Source organism: Chelonoidis abingdonii, chromosome 16 (genome assembly GCF_003597395.2).
Source record: "Chelonoidis abingdonii isolate Lonesome George chromosome 16, CheloAbing_2.0, whole genome shotgun sequence".
Taxonomy (NCBI): domain Eukaryota; kingdom Metazoa; phylum Chordata; order Testudines; family Testudinidae; genus Chelonoidis; species Chelonoidis abingdonii.
Genome location: NC_133784.1, coordinates 19,697,750 through 19,718,175, shown reverse-complemented (window position 1 = coordinate 19,718,175; position 20,426 = coordinate 19,697,750). Strand labels below are relative to the sequence as shown.

The following is a 20,426-nucleotide window of genomic DNA, read 5'->3' as shown; positions in this document are numbered from 1 at the left end:
TGGTTCGCTTGTTATCTACAAGCTTCTGTTTTAGACTCTGTTTCCTGTCATCGAATACTACCTACTGTTTTGCTGCTATGAGAGTCACGTCTGACTGGCAAAGTGGGGGGTGCAGAACCTGTGGCTTCCCAGACCCCGCTTGGGTGGATGCTCCAAGGAGAGACCCAGGAGGTGAAGACGTGTGAGCTGCTTGCCCTGAACAAGTCTGCTCCAAGGGAGAGGAGGCTCCCCAAAGTCCTGACTGGCTTTGTGGGGAGCAGTTCCAGAGCATTGCCCGGGGACTCCGTGACACCCTCCATGCCCCGGACTAGTCTTGATCCAGAACAGGTGTGATTGGTTCAGTTGCATTCAAATCCCCTAGTGACTGGGTGGCTTTTGGAGCCAGTGGAAGCCAGTCTCCTTTGCGTGGGACTTGTGGCCTGGCTCTGAACTTCGCCAGCCACTAGCCAGCGTCCGGGGCCAGGTGTCGCACTGGGGCACTAACACTGCATAGAGCCCGACTGGGAACGTTCTCTGGGGCGTCCCCCTCCCCTCAGTGTGGCTGGTATTAACGCAGGAGTGGAGGGAGCCCTTCTGTTAATGAGCCCCTTCCAAGAGGCGGGGTCTGAATGGGGGAAACCCCCAAGCAACGTGTGGTGTATGGACGGAGGATCTTAGGGGCAGAGGGAACACCCCTGTCCCCAGCTGTGCGTGCTGGGAGCTGAATCTTGGATGCAGGTGCCATGTTGTGGGCACGTTATTGTGAGAGGCACAACTGTCTTTCCAATCCTCCTGCTCCCTATTTCCCCCTGCAAGGAGGGCACCGCCCCAATGTCTGGGCAGCATCTGCTTACCAGAGATGCCAGAGGGCGGGGCTAACGGGGCAGGGCTGCTCCAGTGAGCATTGCACGCTTTGGGCTTTACGTGGTACCCCTCTGTCATCGCTTTTTACAGAGTGATAACCCGCCCTGCCGGCTGGCCCTAAAACCCACTGCCTGTCCCCTCCCCTGCCTATGCAGCTCGGGGAGATCAGGAGCCATCCCAAGGGGTGAATCTGGAGCTGGGCTCTCTGCGTGGATTGGCCTGCATGGGCATTAGTCTCAGGGTGAGGGGGCATTTGGGCAAGCAGCACACCAGCTTGGGCCGTGACCTCAGCCCCTCAGGGTTCAGCTCTGGCTTTGGGGCTCGAAAGCAGGGCTCTTCCACCAACAGAGGTTGGGCCAGTAAAAGAGATTCTCACCCACCTTGTCTGTTGCTCCACTGACACATCTGCAGCCCCGGCATGGGAGCACTGAGCTGCCTCTCAGCCTGGAAATGAAACTACATAGCCCTTGCTGTAAAGTAGCAAGGGCTGCAGGCTGGGCAGAGCTCAACAACACTTGTGGGTGCACCCAGCGCTGCTGGCCACAGGGGGACCCATGTGAGAGGAATCGCTCAAACTGCTCGGATGTGTGGCTGGGTTCTCGGTGACTTGGAGCCATTCTCGTGGGTTGTTCCAGGCTCCTTTGTGCCCAGGCCAGGGTACAACTGCAGTCAACAGAACTGCTTAAATTGGGGTCATTTTAACCAAGTCAGAGACTATGTGAGACTGGGCCAATGGTTAGGGCACGAACCTGGGACTCAGCACGAATGGGGGACTCTGGTTCAATTCCCTCATCCCCCATCTGTATCTCAGTTTGCCCATCTGTACACTGGGGATAATAGCACAACTCTTCTGCACAGGTTGGGAGATAAATACAACGTAGTGTGAGATGCCTCTTAAACAGACTAATGGAGGAAGTATTCCTGGTACCCCAGGCCCAGCTCTCTTCACCCCATTTCTACCATGGTGCACAGCAGACAAAGGGACAGCAAGGAGGTGTGGAGAGATGAGGTCAGAGATGAGTAAGGGGGGACATGACTGACAAGGTGCAGAAACGCATGGATGGTTCTGCTCATGGGGACAGTTGGGGACATTGAAAGGCAACACACTGAATACTGCTGAGGGTACTTTCACCTCGTGTATATTTAACCTGTGGAACTCATTGCCTCAAGATCTCCCTGAAGCTGAGAGTAACAGGATTCAACCAAGGCTGGGGCACCTGTATGGCTGAGAAGCTCCACATTTACACTGGCCAGGAGAGACGCATGGACGAGGCTTAATTTTTGGGGTCATGCTTTCTAGAAAGGGCCGGTGAGGAAGGGGTAGTGAATAAAGACTGGGACATGTGTTGGATGGCTATAAGCCATGGTTATAAGCAACCTATGCACTCTCTAGCAATCAAATAGCCATTTATTAAAGTGTCTGTTGTTCATTAACCCTCTGTAGGCTGCTTGCAAACATCCCTATGGTTTAAAGTGTGACTGTGCCTGTGGCACGCACCCAGCTCGGATACCAGGTCAGGATCTCACTTTCTGCCTGGGGCAACCGAGGCACTGCCAGGGTAAGAGACCAACCCAGGATCAGCGCTCATGGGGGCTCCTCTTAGCATTGTGCCCTGTATACAGGTGGCTCATCTCCTCCTCCTCCTCCTCTTCAGGGGCCAATAAGTATGACGAGGCGGCTGGCTACATCCAGAGCAAGTTTGAGGACCTGAACAAGCGGAAGGACACCAAGGAGATCTACACACATTTCACCTGCGCCACCGACACCAAGAACGTGCAGTTCGTCTTTGATGCTGTCACCGACGTCATCATCAAAAACAACCTGAAGGACTGCGGGCTCTTCTAACGGCGGATCGGCACCTGCTGTGGAATGAGGGAAGGTGAGGCTGGCCAGGGAGGCCCCAGTGTCCAGCAAGGGCTCCACCATAGAGGCCCTGGGGGATCGGGGGGAAAGGCTGGTTCCCAGGGACAGCCTGTGGAAGAGGCACTGATGCCCGGGCTGGAGGAGGCCAGGCTGGAGAGCTCTGGGGCTGGCTGTGCAGCCAGGCTCCTTCTGTCTCCACGTCCCCGTCAGCCCTGGGTGCATGAGCAAATGGGGCCCTTCCTCCTTCTCAAGCAGCCCTACTGAGCTGTGGTGCGGGGCAGCCACACTGCATGGGGATCAGCCCATGGGGGCGCCTTTCAGTAATGTACAAGGCAGGCAAAGTATAGGTCAGGGCAACGTTTCCCAGAACCTCGCTCTGTGGGCTGCTGCTGGGGGAAGGGAGCCGCAGGCCCATGAAGAGGGGGCTGAGGGGCCCGCAGGCTTGTGGGGAGCAGAATGGGGGCCAGGAGGCCCATGGGTCGGGGCCTGCAGGCACTGGGGGGATGGAGAATGCAGCCTCTATACTTTGCATAGTGATCCTGTCCCATATGTGGCAGATTGGAGCCCAGTCATTGTGAAATCCAAGCCACCCCGCACCTGGCCCCCAGCCATCACCTCCAGTTGCCCTGCTGCTCTGTGGTGGGGAGCCTGGGGGCGGGGCGCGTGGGTTGGGGGAGCAGAGGACTGGCTCTAGGTGGTACAGGTTGCAGCAGGCCCAGGCATTGGGCCCTCCCTGGAGAGGCCAGTGGGGGCGAGGGGGCTCTTACCCTTGCAGCACCCATGTCCAGTGTTACTGATGTGCCTGAGGCCAGGCACAGGGCCCAGCGGTGCTCGTGTTCTCTAACCAGTCTGAGACGCCATGGGAAGGGCGGCTCCAGCCGGGATCCAGCCAGCTCCCTTTCCCAGGGTGGCTCACACTCAGTGTGGCTTTACAAAGCCAGCTGTGCCAGGGGACGCTGCTTAGCTGCCCATCTCCCTGCAAACGGGCTGAGCCAGAGCGGCCGTGGGCTCTGGGGAGCCTGGGATTCACCTGTAGCCCCTGGGGGAGGGACTCCAGCAGCGACTTGGAAGCTGTGTCCTGGATCTGGTAGCCGGTGCCTCTACTCCGTACTCACAGTCCCACTGCCCTCAGCCCGGCGATGCCGGTTCCCCCCGGGGGGAGGGTGCTCCCCCAGAGGCTGTGTTTTGAAGGCATGTCCAGGGCACTGTGAGCCAGTCACCCTACGTGCTGCCATTCCTGATGGTCCTGGCAGGCAGGTGGAACCCGGGCCCTGCGCCTCCTGTGGCAATGGGGCCACACACACACGTTGCTGAGCCTGCTGCAGCCTTGGCTGCCAGAGCTGCGGGTGTTCAGATCCAGAGGTCACTAATTCGATCCCCATGGCTGATGACTCCCCCGGGGGCATAGCATTAAATGGGCACCAAAGGAACTGCCTTGTGTCTCCCCTTCCTCATCTCTCTGCCTCTCCCCCACAGTCCCATTGGGGGCTGCAGCGGGGCTGAAGTGCTGCCCATGGGCCAGTCGGCATTTGGCCCCCCACGAGTTTGCATGTGTCTGTCCTCAGTCTGGTCTCTCCATACTCCAGACCCTCCTGTTAAGCCTGGAGAATCCCACCAGTAACGTGGTGATCAGCCACAGCCACGCACCAGCGTAACTCCTGGGTGCATCTCTCTTCTAGGATTACTTGAACTGCATGTACCGGAGGAGAGGCTGTCGCCGACGAAGGAAGGACTGCACCATTTAACAACTTCTGCTTCTTGGGTTTTTGTTTTCTTTTTTTCCCTCCTAATAAAAGACTTTGGTTAATGATCATAACATGAAGGCAGGTCCCATCTGGGTCCCCCAACCACCTGCTGCAGGCTGTGTTTCTATCAGAACCTGCTTGGTATTTCTCCCCCCTGTCCACCCCACAAGGACTTATAGGTCACACAGATCAGTGGATGCTGATTGGGACATTTTCATCCGGTTAAACTAAAGTGCAGCAGCTTCAAAACAAAACAAAAAAAGATTATTTTGGGGGTGCGGAAAACCCACATTTTTAATTGTTTTGTTTTTTTTAAACTCCGGTTAGAATTGCTCCCGACTGTCCTCACTTAAGAAATCAGTTTCCAAATGTTTACATTTGAACCATTGCTCTTTCACTGGGAGGGGCTCCAGCGAGTCCCTTAGACTCTTGTGATTTGCACAGACCAGCAAGAAAAAAAATCAACATTCCTTTAAAAACAAAACAGAAAATCATATTTTACATTGCTTTTTAAATGAGATCTTTTTTAAAAACTATTTAACAAAGTCCAGTACTAAATGGTCAAGCTGTCCTCACAAAATCTTCTACAGTTTAAAAAAAAAAAAAAAAAAAAATTGTGCCTTGAGGGATGTTAGTACATTTACATCTGTTCCGTAGTTTGCTCCAACGTGAGTTGTGTTAGAATTGGGTTCAAATAAAATCTCCCCTCCGGATCTCCAGGCCGGACTTTGTTCCCAGCGTGGGGAGAACATGGCCCAGAACCTCGAGCCACATCTTTTCCCATTGGTAGAACTAGGTTTCTAAGGGCTAAGACGCCAGCGAAGGACTAAGCGGTGGTGATCACATCCGCTTCTTTCCCATTCCTTCTCCTCCCCTGCCCCCGTGGGCAGGGATTGTTCATGAGGTTGCTCTACTGTCAACTCTGTTTTAAATGTAGTTTCTTAGCTCTAACTGTAGCGTTGGTTGAGGAAACACTGCTGTATGTAAGCGGGCCCCGACAAGCTGCTCAGGGCCTTAGCCAGCGATGGACGCAGCCTAGCTTTTATCACAGGATGTTTTACCAAATTGTTCACATGGTTTGAAATAATAAAATGTAGAAAGAAACCCCCCTGTTTGTGCTGCTTTGATTTGCTCCGTCCCCAGCAAAAGGGAGTTTGGGGGCCTGTTGAGAGAGGGAAGCCCCATGGAAAGCAGCTGTGAGCTTCGCCCCAGCCCCGGGGAGCTGCGCTCACAGGGCCTGTGCTCTCTGTTGAGCAGAGAGGCTGCAGAGGCCCCAAGACTGGCTTGTTCTATGCCAGGGATCCAGAACCCTCAGCACGGGGGAACGAACAGAGGCTGAGGCTACATCTCTTTATTAATAAAAGGGGATGTGGAACAGGGGGGGAGCGGCAGCTGTGGTACTAGGGGGTAATGGGGGGGGATTTGGATGGGGAGCTGCGGCCGTGATACCAAGGGGGTGATGGGTTGCCACAGCCGTGGTATGGGGGGGGGATGTGGACATGGTACATGTTGGGAAGTGCAGATGTGGCACCGGGGGCCGGTGACAGCGGGGCTGTGGCCATGGGTGTCGTGCTGGTGATTGGGGGGGGGGCATTGGGGGCTCAGAAGAGGCCACAGTCCTTGAGGTTCTCTTTGATGATGATGTCGGTGACGGCGTCGAAGACGAACTTGACATTCTCAGTGTCAGTGGCACAGGTCAGGTGCGAGTAGATCTCCTTTACGTCCCGGCGCATGTTGAGCTCCAGGAACTGGACCTTGATGTAGGTGCCTGCGTCCTCGAACGTGTTTGGTCCTGTGGAGGCACCGGTGCCAGGACAGTGTCAGAGGGCGGCTCAGCCACTTAACTGGCTCTGAGCCCTGCATGGAGGCACGGACACCCTACAGCCTGCCAGCAGCTCCCTGCCCCAACCTGCTGTGAGGGCCACTGGCCCAAGGGCCCAGACATCCCAGGCCATTGCTAGGGCCCCGCTGCAGAGATCCCTCAAAGCTTCATCACCCCATTCACTCCATTTGCTCCCTTTTCTCCTCTACAGTCTGCTCCAAATGCATGTCTCAGATCCCCCTCTTCCCCACCCCCTCAAATACCCAGGCCAGCTTAAACAGCAGGGCCGAGTTGCCCCGCAGGAGGAACTTTCTGCCATCTCTGTGCCCTCCCCAGTTGAGGCACCACTTGGGCTGGCACCCCCTTCCCCTGTGTAAATGCAAGGAACCAGAACCACTAGTGGACAGTGGTGCTCTGCTAGGACTGGCCTCCCGGCCACTGACCCCTCACTTAGGGCAGCCTGCAGCTTTGCTCCCACTGGGAGATGGCCGTGGCCACTCCTAGTGTGGGCAAAGAATCTCACCAGCGTCATCAGCTCCTGCAAACACCTGCCACACAGGACTGGCAGAGATGCCCTGAGAGTTGGCAGCAGCAGGACATCTGGCTCTGTCACCTGGTGCTGAGGGGAGCGAGCTGGCATAGGGGCACTGACTGGCTGCGTGGCTTGGGTATGGGCGGTAGGGCCAGGACTGAGGGCAGAATTAAGGCTCTTCTGGGGGGTAGGGGCTTGGGAGTATGATGGGCGATGTAGGGGGTGGCAGAGGTCTGGGGGTGGTCTCTAAGTTGCTGCCATGTGGCATGCTGGACACAGCCACACGGCCGAGGGTGTCCCCAGGCTGGAGGGTTGGACGCAAGCTGCCCTCTGCTGCTCATCGCAAAATGTTCCCATGCAGGAGCCTGGTGCTAATGGTGGGTCTGCGGATTGCATGGGGCTGGAGGGAAGCACTGCCCCTTCCCCAGGATAAGGGGGGACCCCAACAGAGGGGCTGGTCCCAGCTCCATAGCTCAGCTCAGCTGGCTTTTCACCCAGGTTCCCCCTCTGCTGGATGTGCAGAGCACGGGCCAGATTCATCCCTCTCCAGTGAGTTCCATGGGAGTTTGGCACGTCACAGCCTCTGTGAATCTGGACCCCAGCGTTTCCTCCCCAGCTGTGCAGCACCTGCCTTTGGGAAATGCTTGCTCATGTGCCCCTCCGAGCAGGTTAACCGGAGCCATGCCCTGTGGGAGGGGGGCCATACTGCCAGACAGGGCAGTGCTGTCCCAAGGCACTGGGCTCTGAGCTGTTCGCTCACTGGGTTGCTCAGCAAGAGAGAGACCCTGGAGTCCCCATCCCCAGCCTCCCTGCTTGCCTCTCCCCAATGCTTCCCTCTGGGGCTCTCCCAAAAGGGATCCCCAGGCCGGGGAATTTGGGGACTTAGCGCTGCAAGGCGTTCAGATACCTGTATTCACAGGCCTGCGCTGGGCCTCCCTGGCCAGTGCGTGGAGCTGCTAACCAATAGGAAATACTGGGGGTGGGGGGGTAGGATGACCAAATAGCAAGTGTGAAAAATCAGGATGGGGGTGGGGGGTAATAGGACCCTGTATAACAAAAAGCCTGAATATCGGGACTGTCCCTATAAAATCGGGACATCTGGTCACCCTGGGCCGGGGGGCGGGGGGGAAGCTAACCCCAGACCCTCAAAGGGACTGGTCCTCAACCCCATCAGGATCTTCAGCTGGGAGCCCTCTTCTGGAGTTAGGGGCATAACCAGGGCAGTTCTAGTGAGGCTCCCATAATTCAACCACTGGGCAGCAGGCCCTATTGCACCCTAAAGCCTGGGCAGTAGGGCAGTTCCCCTTCTCTGCAGTGGCCTTGGTGAAAGTTAGGGTCACGACCCCACCCAGGTTGGGCGCCACAGGCTGACCTGCCAGGCTGGCGACATCTGAGTCAAGAATTCGGGGGAGGGCCTCGGTGTGAGCGAGGGCTCCAGGCGGCTCAGGGACATCATGGAGGTGTGAGAACCTGCAGCTCACCTGCTTAGCTGCTGGCTTCACCCCCTGGCTGTCTGATAAACATGGTGGGTCCTGCTCGGATGATCAGCAGACCTACGCTCAAGCCCAGCAGCCGGGCACTCGGTGCTCAAAGCATTCGTCCACAGCTGCCATGGCCCCTTCCCCACCTCACCCCAGGGAACCCGGCTCTGGCCCTTGGCTTCGGTTCCTGACCACTTACTCCTGCATCAACCACTAGGCCACCCCCCACTCCCTGCCCGAGGCAGCCCTGTGCATGCTCACCCACAGAAACCACTAGGCACCATGGGGACTTTAATGGTGGAAACTCAGGCACCTGGAGAGTTGACAGCAGCTGAGTGTACCCAAATGTTGGACTTAGGCAGCATTGAATTTGTGCTATAAGATGGGGATGTATCAGTTAGAAGTGACAAAGAAGGAGAAAGACCTGGGTGTATTGGCTGGTCATAAAATGACTGTGAGCTGTCAATGTGATGCGTCTGTGAAAAGGCTAACGTGGTCTAGGATGCACCACATGAGGTATTTCCAGTAGAGACAGGGAAGTGTTAGTACCATTATACAAGACACTGGTGAGACTTCATCTGGGACACTGTGCAATTCTGGTCTCCCATGTTTAAGAAGGATAAACTGAAACTGGAACAGAAGTAGAGAAGGGCCACTAGGATGATCCGAGGAATGCAAAACCTGTCATATGAGAAGAGACTCAAAGAGCTTGGCTTGTTTAGCCTAACAGAACGATGGCCGGGGGAGATACGATTGCTCTCTCTAAATACCTCTGAGGGATAAATACCAGGGAGGGAGAGGAGTTATTTACCTTAAGTGCAAATGTGGACACAAGAACAAATCTATGATGTAAACTGTCCATCAACAAGTTTAGGCTTGAAATTAGACAAAGGTTTCTAACCAGCAGAGTGAAGTGCTGGAGCAGCCTCCCAAGGGAAGCAGTGAGGGCAAAAAGCCTAACTGATGTCAAAGTTGAGCATGAAAAGATTATGGAAGGGACGATATGCTGAGGTTGCTGAGGGATGATGATGGTTTGATGAAGTACAATGGTGTGTGGCCGATCCACAACAGCCATTAGCAACTAACTCCAAGGGCCAGTGATGGGATGTTAGATGGGGTGGAATCTGAGTTACAACAGAGAATTCTTTCCTGGGTGCTGGCTGGTGAGTCTTGCCCACATGCTCAGGGTCTTACTGGTCGCTCTATCTGGGGTCAGGAAGGAATTTTTCCCTGTGTCAGATTGGCAAAGACCCTGGGGGATTTTCACCTTCTTCTGCAACATGGGGCATGAGTCACTTGCAGGTTTATACTAGTGTAAATGGTGAATTCTCTGTAACGTTTGAGGACTTCAGTATCTCAGCCAGACGTTAGAGGTATGTTACAGGAGTGGATGGGTGAGCTTCTTTGGCCTGCAATATGCCGGAGGTCAGACTAGGTGATCACAATGGTCCCTTCTGGCCTTAAAGGCAGTGAATCTAAACTGGCATCAAGCTGCCCAAATCCCTGTATGGCTCTAGTCGTTAGGGAACAACAGGGAGAGACCCTCCCTGCATTGGGCCCCCTCCTTTCACACCCTACTACTGCAGAGGACTCCTCTAACCTGCCTGAGCAGCTCTGCCCACACCCAGCTGGGGTCCAGCACCAGGGAAGAGATGCTGCATTCTGAGCAGGTTTGGCAGGATTCGATTTGTATTGGTGAATGTCATTAAATGTCAATTTCACCTGCATGCCCAAACCCATGAAAACCTAGTTCCAGTGGGAAGGCTCGGCACATCCAGATTGGCAAGGGACAAAAACTGCTGTGTGAGACTGTCTCGGGGCCCAGCCGGCACTGGGGATGGACTGAAACTGGACAAGGTCTAACACCTGAACAGTAAAGCCAGGCCTGATTTGACCATTTAAGCAGATCCGTTTTCGATGGCTGGCCGGGTGATGGTGACAATGGTGCGGTGATGGCTTACACAGCTTCAACTGAATCTCAGGGTCTGCCGGCACTAAATAATTGTCTCTCCTCCCCACCCCCAATCTCCCACAAGTGTGAATATTTAAACTGAGAGAAAAGTTAAAACCGCTGAAAACTCCCAAATTGTGCAGAACTGCCGAAATGTAAGTTGATAAAAAAAATCTTTAAAAATAAAAAGCTCCACGAACATCAATACTAGCTGTCAACAGCATAGAAACTAACCCCCAACTTCTGCCAGCTAGGAGAGTGGGGCGCTGACCTTGCAGGGACATCATCCTTTGCACGGAGCAGTAGGGAGATCTCGGGGCCAGCGATGGAAGCACAGGTACATGCTGCCATGTAGCTAACCAGTGGGCGTGTTTAGTGTATCTGATCTGGCACTTGGCTTCTGAGCTGTGCCCTGCAGCTGGTCCCCCACTAGCCACCATGTGCATAATGAATCTACACGCTGGTTGCTGGTGTTTAGAGCCAGGCTCTCTCAGGTCTTCGATTTGTGAATCAAAACCCAGTTCCCCTGCACCCTCTCCCCCCACCCCACCCTGCACAGGACGTGCAGCATCCGGCCTGCAGCAGGCTGGGCACTTACCGTCGTAATCGGGGAAGCAGATGCTGAGGTGGGCCTTCCTGATCTTCTCCAGGAAGACATCCTTCTTGTTGAGGAAGAGGACAATGGAGGTGATGGCGAAGTAGCGGTGGTTGCAGATGCTATTGAAGAGATGCAGGCTCTCATGCATCCGGTTCTGGGCAGGAGCAAAGGGCCAAACAGGGCTTTTAGTTGCATTCAAGCATCAATTTCCTGCCTTCTCTCCTGGAGTATCTGGAGTGTGAATGGGAGGCCAGCTGGGCCTGGGCTGCTGGAGGACAGATTGCAGGGTCTCCTACCCTGTCTAGCTTGCTAACCCTTGTAGCCTTCAAGTGTGTGCTCTGCTGCTCCCCTGCGATCCCCAGCCCCAGCTGCCTGGTGAGTCTGAGCCCCACTAGCTCCTGTTAATAACAGAGAGGTTTCTATCCAGACATCTCAACATGTTTTACAGAGCCTAGGAGCATCGTCCCCATTTTACAGCTGAGGAAACTGAAGCACAGAGCAGCACAGTGATGTGGACAGGGTCACCCAATAGGCCCACCTTAGTCATGCTCCCCACGCCCCCAGGCCATGCTGCCTCCCAACGGGCTGTCATCTCTGCTTACTCGCCAGTTATTGACGTTTGGAGTGAGCCCAGGGAGGCAACTGCTGTCGTCAGGGGCAGCAGGTTTGTATAATTTTTGGTGGTGCCCAGAACAGGTCCAAGTCCCACCCTGCCACCCCCACCTGCTTTGTAAGCCAATATACAGTAACTCTTCACTTAAAGTCCTCCCAGTTAACTTTGTTTTGTTGTTACATTGCTAATCAATCAGAGCAGTGGCTCTCAAACTTTTTTTTTCCCACAGACCACTTGAAAATTGCTAAGGGTCTTGGCAAACCACTTAATGATCTTTCCAGATGTTGTTTGTACTGTTAGCTAATTTATGCAAAGCTCTTTACAACAAAGCGCTATATAAAAAAACCTCCTTAATTATAATAAACTTTTTTTTGTTCTACACATAAAAGCACACAACTCATATTTTAATATCACTAGTCTTAACCTTTCTAATGCGATGGACATGCCCTCCCTCCACCGCCATGGCAGCCCCTGAGCTTGGGCTGGAAAGGAGCGGGGTCTCCCCCCCACCACAGCAGCCACAGAGCTGAAGCTGGGAAGGAGCGGGAGTCTCTGCCCAGCAGCTGCAGCCCTGGAGCCTCTTTCTCTGGCCTCCGTAACCCTGCACATCCCAAACTCCCTCCGTCCCCTCTTCTCACACCATTGCCCCCTCACAGCTACCCTCTATTCCCCCCAAGGCCACCACCACACCTTGCATGTGCATCTTCTCCAGGGTCCAGGCACCTAACTAGAGGATCCACTAGGTGGGGGCCCTTCATTCTCTCGTGTGCGGCCACCCCAGAATGCACCTTGGAGGGAACTATCTACGGGCCACCTGAAGGGAGTTTGCGGGTCACTGGTGGTCTGTGGACCACGGTTTGAGAACCTGATTTTCCCTGCTTGCAGAAAGAGCAGCCCACTAGTGGCGGGGGCTTGGAACCAAGGTGGGCCGACAGCCCCCCATCAGCTCCCCTAAGTTCCCTGTGTGTGGGGGGGGGGAAGGTGCTGTTTTCAGGGTGTCCCCCTCCCCTGTTTCTACCCCCCCCCACACACACACAGAGCAGGAGGTGACACAACAGGGCTCAGAATGGAGGGAGCTTGCTGGCAGCAGCTGCTGTCTCAAAGTCTCTCTCTCACACACAGGGTGTGTGTCTCTGTCTCTCTCTGCCATGCTGTCTTCCCCCACCCCCCATTCCTGCTGCCTTATAGAGTGTGAGGCTGCAATAACAACGTGTTAACCCTTGAGGGCTCAGCCGAGTGCTAGTTCATCAATTAGTACAGGGGGTCTCAAACTTTTGTACTGGTGACCCCTTTCATACAGCAAACCTCTGAGTGCAACCCCTCTTATGCATTAAAAACACTTTTTTATATATTTAACACCATTATAAATGCTGGAGGCAAAGCAGGGTTTGGGGTGGAGGCTGACAGCTCGCGACCCCCCATGTAATAACCTGAGGGGCCTGACCCTGAGTTGAGAACCCCCGATTTAGCCGTAAGCCATTCCCTGGGAAATATCCCACCCTCTGACTCCACCAAGCTTCACAATCATCATTGCTGTGTGCAATACTAAATTGTTTAAAAAAAATTCCCTGGAACATAAGCTCCTATTTACATTAATTCTTTGGGGGAAATTGGATTTGCTTAACATCATTTCACTTAAAGTAGCATTGTCCAGGAACATAACTACGACATTAAGTGAGGAGTTACTGAATATTTTTAAAAATAATGTACAAAGGTAAAAGCTCAGGGGTGGGGCTGGTGATGAGAGGTTTGGGGTGTGGGAAGGGCTCAGGCAGAGGGCTGGGGTGCAGGGGTGAGGGCTGTGGATGAGGGGTTTGGGGTGTATGAGGGGGCTCAGGGCTAGGACAGAGGGTTGGGGTGTGAGAGTGAGGGATATGGGGTGGGGTGGGGTGGGGCTGGGGATGAGGAGTTTGGGGTACAGACAGGTTGCCCTGGGGCAAGGGGCAGAGAGGAGGATTCCCCCCAGTCCTCTCCCCTCAGGCAGTAGTGAGTTTCAGGGCCTCCCTACTTCCCCCCCTGCACCACACTCAGCTCGCACCACTGTCACTACACGTGCTCCTGGAGCCCCTCTCAGGTACAGGATGCCCTCTCGACTCCCCTGTGGTGGGTCTTGGGGGTGGGGCTGCCATCACATGTGGCCTCTTCCCATACTGCTGCCCCTCACTGTAGCCTCACTGGGGGTGGGGGGTGGGGCTGCCCCTTGTCCAGCGCGGGACAGGAGTGGTGACTGTGGGTGTGGGGGGCACTGGAAAATGAAAGGGTCTAAGGGGGAAGGACAGGCTCAGGGTTAGTCTGCCCTGGCAGCAGTGCTGGGGGGCACAAGGACCCTGTGGCAGAAGTTCATGCAGGAGGCAGCATGGAGTCACAGAGAACAGACAGGGACTCTCAGGGGAGACATGTGGGGGCAGCAGGTGGGGCCAGGGGAGAAACCCGGCCCCAAACATTGGTGGAGCTGGGCTCCTGGGCCCTGAATGTTGCTGGAGCCCGGGAACCATGGGCCCATACAACTTGCCACCCCTGGCTGTCTCTCCAGGTAGATTATTTCTAGCTGTATCAGCAGTGTTAAAACCCATGTTAAACCTTCACCCCCACAGCAGGACTTTCCACCCCACAGTCTCCGCCACCAGCAGAACCTAGGGTGACCAGATGGACAGTCCTGATTTTGGGGGCTTTTTTCCTTATATAGGCATCTATTATGCCCTACCCCCTCCCAATTTTTCACATTTGCTATCTGGTCACCCTAGCGGAACGGTACTGAGCGGCTGCCAGTGCTGGTTCTCACGGCACTTTACCAAGCATCTGCCCGAGGCCACGGGCAGGGCAGGAACCAAACCACAGGTTTGCTAAAGTCCCCACCCGGCGCTGTGACCACAGCTCCACCATGCCGCCTCCTCGGACTTCATGTCTGCAGAAAGAATCAGACTGGTTAGCCAGTCTCAGGGGCATGAGCTGATCGCCTGGATGTTTTTGGAGGTGCTCTGTGATACGTTGGCCTTGGAGGAATTCTGCATGGATCTGAGGCCCCTGGAGTTCTTCCAGTGCTTGGGTTGCTGCTCTGCTTGCACATGGCCTGGCCCCGGGCACCTGGGCCCAACCAGCTCCCTCTGGCTAAGAGCCAAGGGCCTCAGCCCCCTGGTAGCTGGGCCACTCACCACTTCGTCGTCCTCCACCAGGACCATGTCATAGGCACTGAGGGCAGCGATGAAGATGATGCAGGTGACCCCTTCGAAGCAGTGAATCCACTTCTTCCGCTCGGAGCGCTGACCGCCTACGTCAAACATCCTGGGGCCGGGGAGAGGGTCCCTTGAGCAGCCAGGCTCTGAATGGGGCATGGGCCGCATTGCTAGCGTGGGGGGAGAGACCTCCCAGGGGACCTCTGCCACGGCTTGGACTGGGGGCATCTCTGCAGGGGTGCCTGGCCATGTGTGACTGACCGCAGCTTGGGGCTGGCCACGGCTTGGGTGATGGCTGCTGAGTAAGGGACTGTTGGAGATCTGGGCACAGACAGTGGCACGGACCCTCCCCTGGCAGCGGGGACCAATGTGGTGGAGAACAGTGCTGGATTAGCCACAGAGCAGGCCTGGCACTGGGCAAGGGGTGCCACCACTCTTACTTGGAAGGAACCCCCCAGGGAGCTGTGGTCCATGCCCCCCAAGGGCTGGTTAATGCCAGCTGTGGTGCCCACCCAAGGGGAAATGGTCTGAGAGTGTCATGCTGAGAATAGATGTGTCCCAGATTGCCCAGCTCCTGGGCAGAATCCACATGACATCTCCTGTCGCAGCTGGCCAGGACCACCCAGCTGGGACTGGGGAGAGGTGGCTGGAGCAGGGCTCCTGCGATAGGGGAGCAGGAGCTAATTGGAGGCTCTCACTGGGGTGGGGTGGGGGAGTTAAACCCCCTGCTCTGCACCCAATGGAAAGGCCGCAGACAGCAGCCTGGCTGGCACAGCAGGATCCTGAGAGCCCCGGCTGGCACCGCTCTTGGCCTGGGTTCATGAGCACTAGAGGGCGCCAGCCACTAACGAATGAAGACTGGGCCGAGCCCTGGTGAGATCACGGTGCCAAGATGCTGTGTGTGGGAGCAGTCTCCTCCCAGGGCAGGGGCCTGGGCTGAGCATGGGGTTCAGCCAGTTCCTAGGGGGGCGGGGGCTGGAGGCTGATGGAGATGGAAAACAGCCAGGGCTGCTCAGAGGATTGAGGAGGCCTGGGGCAAAGCAATTTTAGGGGGCCTTTCCATAAAAAAAAAAGTTGCAATATTATAGAATATTATATTCTCGTGGCGCCCTCTGTGGGGACTGGGGCAAATTACCCCACTTTCCCCCCTCTCTGGGCAGCCTCGAAAACAGGCCTGGAAAGCTGAGGGCCCCAACCCTCCTGTTCTGTCATGTCGGTGCATTGCACAAGCAGCGTTGGCCCAGCCAGCCCCGGGAGCTGGCTGCTGGGACCCCTGTTGACCCCCTCCCAGGCTGTCTGTGGTTAGCAGGGCCCTGTACCCATGCCATGCCCTACCTGAAGTTGAGGTCCTTGAAGGAGAACTGGGTCTCAATGATGCCAGTGGTCTTGACCCTGGAGCGCAGCACGTCCTGCTCTGTGGGGATGTAGCCAGGTGCCACCAGGCGTGCCAGGTCGCTCAGGTAGCTGCCCAGGCACAAAGGAAGGGCCTGAAACTCTCATCGCCTCGGGGAGGGGAGGGGATGGGATGGTCTCCATGCTCCCCATGCTCCCCAGGCCCAGAGTGGCTGGAGCCAAAGGCTGGGTCCCCTTCTGGCTGGGTGGCCCTGGCTGGGTGGCTCAAGCAGGTGCATGGGGGTCAGGGATATAGCCTCGTTGCTGTCTCACACTTGAGTCCTGCTGACTAGGGTCTCTTTGAGTGCTGTGCTCGGTGGCTTTGAAGGAGCATTGGCCCCAGCTCAGAGTGGGGGGCAGGGGCTGCACCAAACCTCTAGTGGGCACCACGACTAGCTTCCAGCTTAGACACCCATTCGGCCTCAGGCTGCGGGCTCCCTAGGGGAGGGCCTGGCTCTCGCTGGGTGTCTGGGCGGTGCCCATCATGAGGGGCCCTGGGAGCTGGCTGGACCCCACGTGCTGCTAGATTCTAGGGTGACTGGTGCCTGGAGACACCTGCTGCTGCTGTTAGTTCTTTGTATTGCAGCGGTGCTGAGATCAGGCATTGTATGGACACAGCGAAGGGCTGGCACTCTATAGCTACAGACCTTCCTGCGGGCACCCCGACTGCAACCCGCCTCCTGCCTCCCACCCCCTCTCTGTTTCTCCAGGAGAGGGGCACTGGCCCCACTATCCCCCAGCCCTGCACTGGCATCTGGGGTGGCTCTGAGTCCTAGTAGTGCCATGCCTCCTCAGCTTGTGCCCTCTTGGCCTCCCTGTGCCAGTGGGGGCTCAGCAGAGGGCTGCACCACTGCCTGTGCCAGAGGAATGGGACTAGGCACTGGGGGGAATCCCCTCGCTCTCCCTCACATACTGGGGAAGATGAAAACCACTTGTTCTGATGTTCCCCCAAACTCCTCCCAGCCTTCAGGTCAGTGCAAAGCCAGGGGAGTTCCTAGACCATCTCCCATGGGACTGGCAGGCCACTTCCTTGCCAATGCCTCTGTGATAAGGTCTGCGGGGGCACCTGAGCCTGGCACTGCCTGGGCAGCATCTGCCATAGGAGGTTACACAGGAAGGTTCATACTAGCCGGCTGAGTCATTCAGCTGGTACTCCGAGGCTCGCTCGAAGCAGGCCTGGATGCCTGTGTCCTTCCAGAGGCGGGCGATGATGTCAGACATCTCCTTGGGCATGGTGCCCTCTTCGATGGTGTCAGCCAAGTGCAGCAGCTTACGGGCATCATCCTGGGGAAACAGGGCATAGCAGGGTCAGCAGCTCCAGCTTGGCCCAGGGCTCACCGGGAGGCACCAGATGCTATGAAGTAAAGCCCTGTCGGCAGCAGGAATCTAACCTGGACCCACTGGATCTAAATGCATGAGCTAAACTACCCAGCTCTGCTGTCCGGGGCCATTGGGGGCTCATCAATCACTATATGTGGCTGAGAGGGGTGCAGAACCCCACCCATCCCCCTCCTGTGCCCAGCTGCTCACCTGCCGGGCCAAGTCTCCATAGTGGATGCTCAGTGTGCCCATGGCCCGCACGATGGCCAGCAGGGACTGCAGGGTGTTGCTGTAGATGATGGAGATGAACTCCAGGCACTCTTCCAGGGAGTATCCATCCTGGTGGATGATCCTGGTGGAGACAGGATCAGATGGTGAGCCTGGGGGAGGCCGTGGGCTCCGTGGCTGGGCACTTCCTGGCAATGCCTGGCCAAGCGCAGAGGATACCCAATGGGCTGGAGACGTTGCCACTGGCTTGCTTCCCTACAGTGAGTTTCTCCAATGCTAGCTTGACAGTATAGCAGCTGTGCTGCGGTGGCATGTGCTGCCTGAGGGGCAGTCTCAGCACACTGCCGTGGGTTCAGTGGGTTGGCAGAATTCCCTAGGGGCGAGGAGGGGTAGTGGGGAGCCCCCAGAGGTTGCACTCTAGAGTATTGCAGCTGGGCATCACCTGGAAAGGCAGAAATCAGTGGGGGGCAGCATGCCACTGTTGGTAAAGGCTGCTGCTGCTGGAGATCGTGTCTCAAAGAACCAGGCATCCAGGGTGGGGCAGGAGCTCTGGCTGTGGGGGAGCTCCCAGCTATGCCAGCCCCAGCCTCTCCCAGCAGGGGATGCTGTGGGGAGCAGGCAGGCATCAGTGAGGTGTGAACCCACTTACTTCATTTGCTTTACAATCGTGCTCTTCCCAGATTCGCCAGCTCCTGGGGGACAGAAAAGAAAGTCATGGCAGGGAATATGCCCAGTGTGGAGCCCGCCGCAGCCACCTGGGTCACCGTGTCATGGGGTGCTGGGCAGGTGTGACACTGAAGCGGGAGCAGACAAGGGAGATGGCGAGCCACACTGGGTGGCATGGGCATCACGTGGCCTGACATCCTCTGTGCTCATCCGGTTCTACTGCAAATCCCTCCCTGGCACTGGTTGGATGGACCAACCCATTGGCTGGACTAGCAGGGCCCTGGGGTGGGACTGGAGCCCACTGGGCTGCTTATGTCACAGGCCCCCCATGTGCTCAAACCACGGAGGCTAGTACAGTTCCAGTGCCTGCTTTTAGCGCCAGAGGGCCCCAGTTCAAGCGCTGGTGTGTTGGGCGAGATGGTGGCTGCCTCATGCAGCTGCCTGGCCCACAGTCCCCTGGCTGCACTCAGTGCATGGCTGCAAAGCGAGCTGGAGAGTTGAGAACAGGGGACAGGGTGTTAACAGCCCTAATCCGCTTCTCTGCAGACACAGGGCTCTGGCTAATGAGATCTGTGCCACGGCTCAGCTTAGCCACCCACGCCCAGGTGGAGGGGCCCATGCAGATGCTAGCCACAGGGGAAGGGGGTGCTGGTGCCCCAGAAGTCTGTGAGCAGGGAGCGGGCGTGAAGGCAGGTGTAGGCTCTGCCCCAACCTTGCAGTGTGGGAACAGCAGCTGTTATCTGGTGCCTCTGGGACAGCTTGAGCCTAGAGCCCACGGCAATTGCTGCTCTTGGATGGACACGGTTGGAGGACTGAGATGCCGGAGAGAGATGCAGCCCAGCCAGACAGGTGTAGGGTGACCTCCGAGCATCCTCTGCAATTGCAGCATTTCAGACACTCCTCTAAGAGCTCAAAATGCGTCCGCAGGTTAAACCAAGGCACAGATAGGTTAAATGATGCCCCACCCCACCTCCAGGCTCCCTGGGCTAGATTGCATCCCCAGAGGGCTGGAACCGCGGGGTGTAAAGCCAGCGACAGTGGGCCAGACCCTCCTCTGGCACAGTGCCATGAAATCAGCTAGAGAAGGCAAGGGCTACAGCAGTCCCATCAGCTGGGGGGTCTGTCCCCATGATGGGTGGAGGAGCTGCTGTAGATTTACCTTGGCTGGGCCCAGCACAGTGTCTCTAAGGCACCAGCCCTGTGTCTGTCAGTGTCAGGGAGCTAGGTGGGTTCAGGTCAGTTTGTCACACATGGTCCCCCCAGGCCCAGCCCCCAGGAAGGCAGAGCACCTGGCCTGGCGCATTGGGGGCACTCAGAGGTGGGGAGCTGGGCATCTGTTCTTGTGTGTTTAATGCTGAGGGAGTCTGAACTGAAACCCAATGCCACCCGTCCTTGCCTGCCTAGCATCACCCTGGGCTGGCTCCCCCAGCGCCATGCCATGGGAGCTGCCCTTCCTGCCAGCACTGGGGCAGAACCCTCTGGGATGGCTCAGTACCATAGGCTTGCTAGTCAGGAGCTAGGTGTGTGTGTGTGGTCAGGATGCGAGGGCTGGCTCAGGACTGGGGGGAACTGGTCAGGCTCTGGGGGAGCTGGTCAGAATCTGGAGGGGTTGGTCAGGATCAGGGGGGACTGGCTCAGGATGGGGGCGGGATCTGGCTCAGGATGAAGGGGCAGACTCTATAGCGCAACACATACCCAAAAGCAGCAGTTTGACCGTTCTGGCATCCTTCTCTGCATCTTCCTTGAGCTTCTTCTCCAGCTCGCGGGAGTGCTTCTCCTCTGCACTGGCGCCAGCGCCCATGGTGCGGCTGGTGGTGCACCCGCCCAGCCACTCCTTTGCGCTCAGCGATGCAGGGAACCCTAGATCAGCCCCCGAGGGTCCGGCACCGTCGGCCAGTCTCCCTCTTCGCCCACCAGGAGTGCTAAGCGGCACCGTTCTCCACTGCCTCGGGCTCCCCAGGCGCCGACTTTGCCCCCGCCCTGGTCCCGGTGCCAGCTACTAGCCAGTTGGGGAGGATTTTGCGGGCTATGGGCATCAGGTGCTCCCAGCCGCCCAATCTGTGGCAAGGACAGGTGGCCAAGGATCAGGAATGGACCCACCCCGCCTCCCACCACAGCCCAGCTTGGAGCTGACTTGCTGTGCTCAGCACCGCAAGCAGCCGATGAGCCCCTGGCTTAAGCTAAAGCTCATCAAATCT

General features: G+C 56.7%; 2 protein-coding genes across 2 annotated transcripts in view; one reads left to right on the top strand and one right to left on the bottom strand.

Moving 5' to 3' along the window:
• The window catches only part of GNAI2 (G protein subunit alpha i2), a 188,961-nt gene extending 183,405 nt beyond the window's left edge, over positions 1 to 5,556 (top strand). Inside the window, exons 8-9 of the mRNA XM_032799322.2 lie at positions 2,499 to 2,723; positions 4,387 to 5,556. Coding sequence (XP_032655213.1) covers positions 2,499 to 2,689 — 191 coding nt within the window. The 3' untranslated portion in view covers positions 2,690 to 2,723; positions 4,387 to 5,556. The remainder of the gene's footprint in view (positions 1 to 2,498; positions 2,724 to 4,386) is intronic.
• Positions 5,557 to 6,053: 497 nt separating this feature from the next.
• On the bottom strand, positions 6,054 to 20,029 carry GNAT1 (G protein subunit alpha transducin 1). Its single transcript, XM_032799304.1, has 8 exons — positions 19,924 to 20,029; positions 18,212 to 18,254; positions 17,545 to 17,686; positions 17,141 to 17,298; positions 15,958 to 16,086; positions 14,602 to 14,731; positions 10,837 to 10,990; positions 6,054 to 6,244 (listed from the first exon to the last, which is right to left on the bottom strand). The coding sequence occupies exons 1-8, from the start codon at positions 20,027 to 20,029 to the stop codon at positions 6,054 to 6,056; spliced, it is 1,053 nt and encodes a 350-aa protein (XP_032655195.1).
• Positions 20,030 to 20,426: the final 397 nt, after the last annotated feature.